The 2,428-nt window shown below is 33.9% G+C and overlaps 2 protein-coding genes across 2 annotated transcripts; one reads left to right on the forward strand and one right to left on the reverse strand.

Moving 5' to 3' along the window:
* Window positions 1-1,136: 1,136 nt before the first annotated feature.
* On the reverse strand, window positions 1,137-1,430 carry LOAG_14635 (hypothetical protein; the record flags this gene model as incomplete). Its single annotated transcript, XM_003150129.2, has 2 exons — window positions 1,137-1,190; window positions 1,323-1,430. Coding segments are annotated over 2 exons (162 nt in total), but the record flags the coding sequence as incomplete, so codon positions are not given.
* Window positions 1,431-2,052: 622 nt separating this feature from the next.
* Window positions 2,053-2,391, forward strand: LOAG_14636 (hypothetical protein; the record flags this gene model as incomplete). Its single annotated transcript, XM_003150130.1, has 1 exon — window positions 2,053-2,391. One exon carries the CDS (start codon window positions 2,053-2,055, stop codon window positions 2,389-2,391), a length of 339 nt encoding a protein of 112 aa, XP_003150178.1.
* Window positions 2,392-2,428: the final 37 nt, after the last annotated feature.

Here is a 2,428-nt window from a genome sequence, read left to right on the forward strand (position 1 = left end):
AAAATCTCAAAACATCAAAATAATTCCTAGTTGGAAAGACTCAAAATGCTTCGATACTGCTATCAGTTCTACTGGAACCAATTCTTTTTTTTTTTGCACGAAGTGACTCACAATAACTGATTACCATTGACGGTGCACGTAGCGCTGTTTTAGTATCTATGTGTGCCGGCGAAGATGGTTGCGATGGCGATTCACCTCTAGGTGATGAAAGATTCATTGCTTGTTCTCCTAATCCAATGCTATCCTCGTTATTGTTTTCAGTTCCGGAATCTTTTTTGCCTGAATGGTCGACGTTTCTTTTTCGTTTCCGACCAATATCGACCCATTTTATCTATATCGAGATCATCATTCATTGGCTCATCTGAACGTTTCTTTTTCCTTTTTTTTCGCTTTTTCCTTTCCTTCTCATCCTTCTCAGTAATATTTTTTTCACCCGATAACGAGATAATCTCTTCTTTTTCTTCGTGTTTTTTCTCTTTTCTTTCCTGAAACTATGCAAATTTTCCAGATAATTTAATGCTTTTACTACTTCTCAGAAACAATTATTATTTGTGTTTAATTGTTATTATATTTGTTTTTATTATAAATCAAACAGTTTAATTTCCGATAGATATGAGGAAGTATTAGCATTCAGTAAACAAAATGTTTCGATACCTTTCCACGAGTTCTTTGCCAATATTTCGATTTCCTCCTTGGTTTACGTGCTAAACTTCGTATTAACAAAATACTTCCATTAAACAGGTAAACGAATTATAACATGACTAAAGTTATAAAAATCCTCCGATTGAAGGAATCACCAATACCAGACGAAAATTTCAGTCGAGAAATGCCGTAATATTTCCCTCTCACTTAAATGTACTGCAATGGAAGGTTCTATGCTTCCATATGGTATAGACAGTCCTAAAGGTACCAAGAGATTTAATTCCATGATAATTCTACTATTAGTGAATAGGAGAGTGAATGAATTTTATTGTACTTTTGCCACCTGCCGAATACTTGAGTTTTTTGGTATAAATTGCTCCCTTAACCGCTGATAATTATAGTAAAAATCTCGCAATTAATGTCGACAAGTAATGTGAAGTATTAGTCAAAAGTTCATTTTCCAACATACATAAACGAAGTTTCCTGCGAGTTACCAAATGTTCAGCTTCATTTTGTTTGCCACCGCCATAAAGACCTGTTGTGTCTACCTAAATTTTGTAAGAAATTAAATGCTTGCTTCAGACTTTTTTTTTTGAACTATTCACGCTAATCTGTACAATTGTTAGGCTTATTATACTAAAAATTCTTTCAGACTGAAATTAGAAATAACAGAAGCATACAGCATTAGCTTTTGCATAGTTAGTACGTTTCCACATGTGGTGTTTTTCCATTCCGCCTCTGATTTCTGTTGAATTTTTTTCCGTTTCTTTATTTTCTGTTGATTCCATCTATAAGTGACAATTAAGCATTTTTAGCAAAAGTTTAATTGTCCGTGTATTTTATGCAAGTTTTTCCCTTCTGTCTTTTCCATTTTCTTAAAATACCTTTGAATTTGAAATCGAAACATACGCAAAAAGAGCACTACAAATCACCATTGATGACCACAGCACAATTTGAGCGTATCATTAATTCTGAACAGTGAAAAAACTATCATGAAACATCGGGAGAAACCCATCTGAATGTTGCGAACCTGAGTTTTTCTTTTCTTGACTGGCTTTACACTGAAGTCAAAAAATATTTCCCCTGACATGCCAATTTTAACGCACCTCTACAACCTCAGCGATAGCAATACAAATGAAGCAAATCGTAGCTTTGTGGATTTATATTATTGATGAATATGAAAATTTTCTCAAAATCACCATGCATATTTTATTGAAAGCAATCAGTGAATTAACTTACTAAATATTTTATTTTATTTTTTAAAACGTAAACAATAATTGTTTCTGAGAAGTAGTAAAAGCATTAAATTATCTGGAAAATTTGCATAGTTTCAGGAAAGAAAAGAGAAAAAACACGAAGAAAAAGAAGAGATTATCTCGTTATCGGGTGAAAAAAATATTACTGAGAAGGATGAGAAGGAAAGGAAAAGCGAAAAAAAGGAAAAAGAAACGTTCAGATGAGCCAATGAATGATGATCTCGATATAGATAAAATGGGTCGATATTGGTCGGAAACGAAAAAGAAACGTCGACCATTCAGGCAAAAAGATTCCGGAACTGAAAACAATAACGAGGATAGCATTGGATTAGGAGAACAAGCAATGAATCTTTCATCACCTAGAGGTGAATCGCCATCGCAACCATCTTCGCCGGCACACATAGATACTAAAACAGCGCTACGTGCACCGTCAATGATAATCAGTTATTGTGAGTCACTTCGTGCAAAAAAAAAAAGAATTAGGTTCCAGTAGAACTGATAGCAGTATCGAAGCATTTTTGAGTCTTTCC

Source organism: Loa loa (assembly GCF_000183805.2).
Source record: "Loa loa unplaced genomic scaffold supercont3.1225, whole genome shotgun sequence".
Lineage (NCBI taxonomy): Eukaryota > Metazoa > Nematoda > Chromadorea > Rhabditida > Onchocercidae > Loa > Loa loa.